Source organism: Lucilia cuprina, chromosome 6 (assembly GCF_022045245.1).
Source record: "Lucilia cuprina isolate Lc7/37 chromosome 6, ASM2204524v1, whole genome shotgun sequence".
In the NCBI taxonomy this organism is placed as follows: domain Eukaryota; kingdom Metazoa; phylum Arthropoda; class Insecta; order Diptera; family Calliphoridae; genus Lucilia; species Lucilia cuprina.
The window spans coordinates 51,380,036-51,381,155 of record NC_060954.1 but is presented as its reverse complement, the minus strand read 5'-3'; the positions used below and the strand labels follow the sequence as shown (position 1 = coordinate 51,381,155).

Below are 1,120 nucleotides of genomic sequence, written 5' to 3'. Positions count from 1 at the left end.
AAAGCGGCGACCACCCAACACTGGCTCATCATTATAACCAATACGTTCCTCTTGCTGGCGAAATTGTGTCGCCAAACGATGATCACTCTTCGAACGCATCAAACCAGGTTGTAATGATGAGGGCGGTGCCAAGTGAGAGCTACTGGCAGAACCTGTGGCCGAATGTGGTGTTATATTCAAGTCACCAAATGTGGCCAAATTCATGACCAATTGATTGGGATCAATTGAAACCAAAAAGCGTACACGACGACTATAATCGGAATTTTCATATTCAAAATGTCTCAAAAATTCCACCGTCTTCAAGAAGATCTCTTTCGTATCCATCAGTTCACAATCGTCCCATTCAACTGTCTCATTCATGTATTTGTCAACAATATCACAATTACTAGTGATATTGCTGATCTCAGTATCGAGATTCTCTTTGAGTGTTTTCAAATTGCGCGATTCGGTGGTGAGGTAGCGATCGATTTCTCCCTTCAACTGATCGGCACGATCCTTAATGGCTTTAGTAATGCGACGATAGATTTCATCGATTTCCTCTGTGGTGCTAATACAATTCGTTTGTAAGCTAATCATGTTCTTTTCGATTAAGGCCAATGAATCCTGCAGACGATGTAAACTGCGACGAATCTGAATTTGAGAATAAAATTAAAAAAAACTGTAAGTGTTCCGTAGTGTTCAAGTTTTCATTTACAAAATTACCTGTGAGTTAAAACGTGTAATTTCACGTCGCAAAATGTCCATATGAGCACTTTTGCAATCATCGCAGATTTTCTTTTCACAATGAGCACATGGCTGCAAATAGGCCTTCTCAGAGCAAACACCACAACGTTCCATTATTTGACCTGATGGAAGAAAAAAAAAACAATTTAAGACAAATATTAGCTAGATAGAACATCTTTCTCTATAGAGGACACATTTTCTACAGAAAATCAAAACATATTGAAAATATCTCACCAAAGTGAACACGTTTTCTATAGAAAATCTTTCACTAAATTAAACAAGTTTTCTTTAGAAAATCTTTCACTAAAGTGAACACATTTTCTATAGAAAATCTTTCACTAAAGTGAACACATTTTCTATAGAAAATCTTTCACTAAAGTGAACACATTTTCTATAG

At 36.8% G+C, this 1,120-nt stretch overlaps 1 protein-coding gene across 1 annotated transcript in view; it reads right to left on the bottom strand.

Annotated features, from left to right (window-relative positions):
* Positions 1 to 1,120, bottom strand: part of LOC111686710 (RING finger protein nhl-1) — a 42,590-nt gene that overhangs the window by 31,259 nt on the left and 10,211 nt on the right. Inside the window, exons 3-4 of the mRNA XM_046954163.1 lie at positions 703 to 845; positions 6 to 630 (exon numbers count right to left, since the gene is read on the bottom strand). Coding sequence (XP_046810119.1) covers positions 6 to 630; positions 703 to 845 — 768 coding nt within the window. The remainder of the gene's footprint in view (positions 1 to 5; positions 631 to 702; positions 846 to 1,120) is intronic.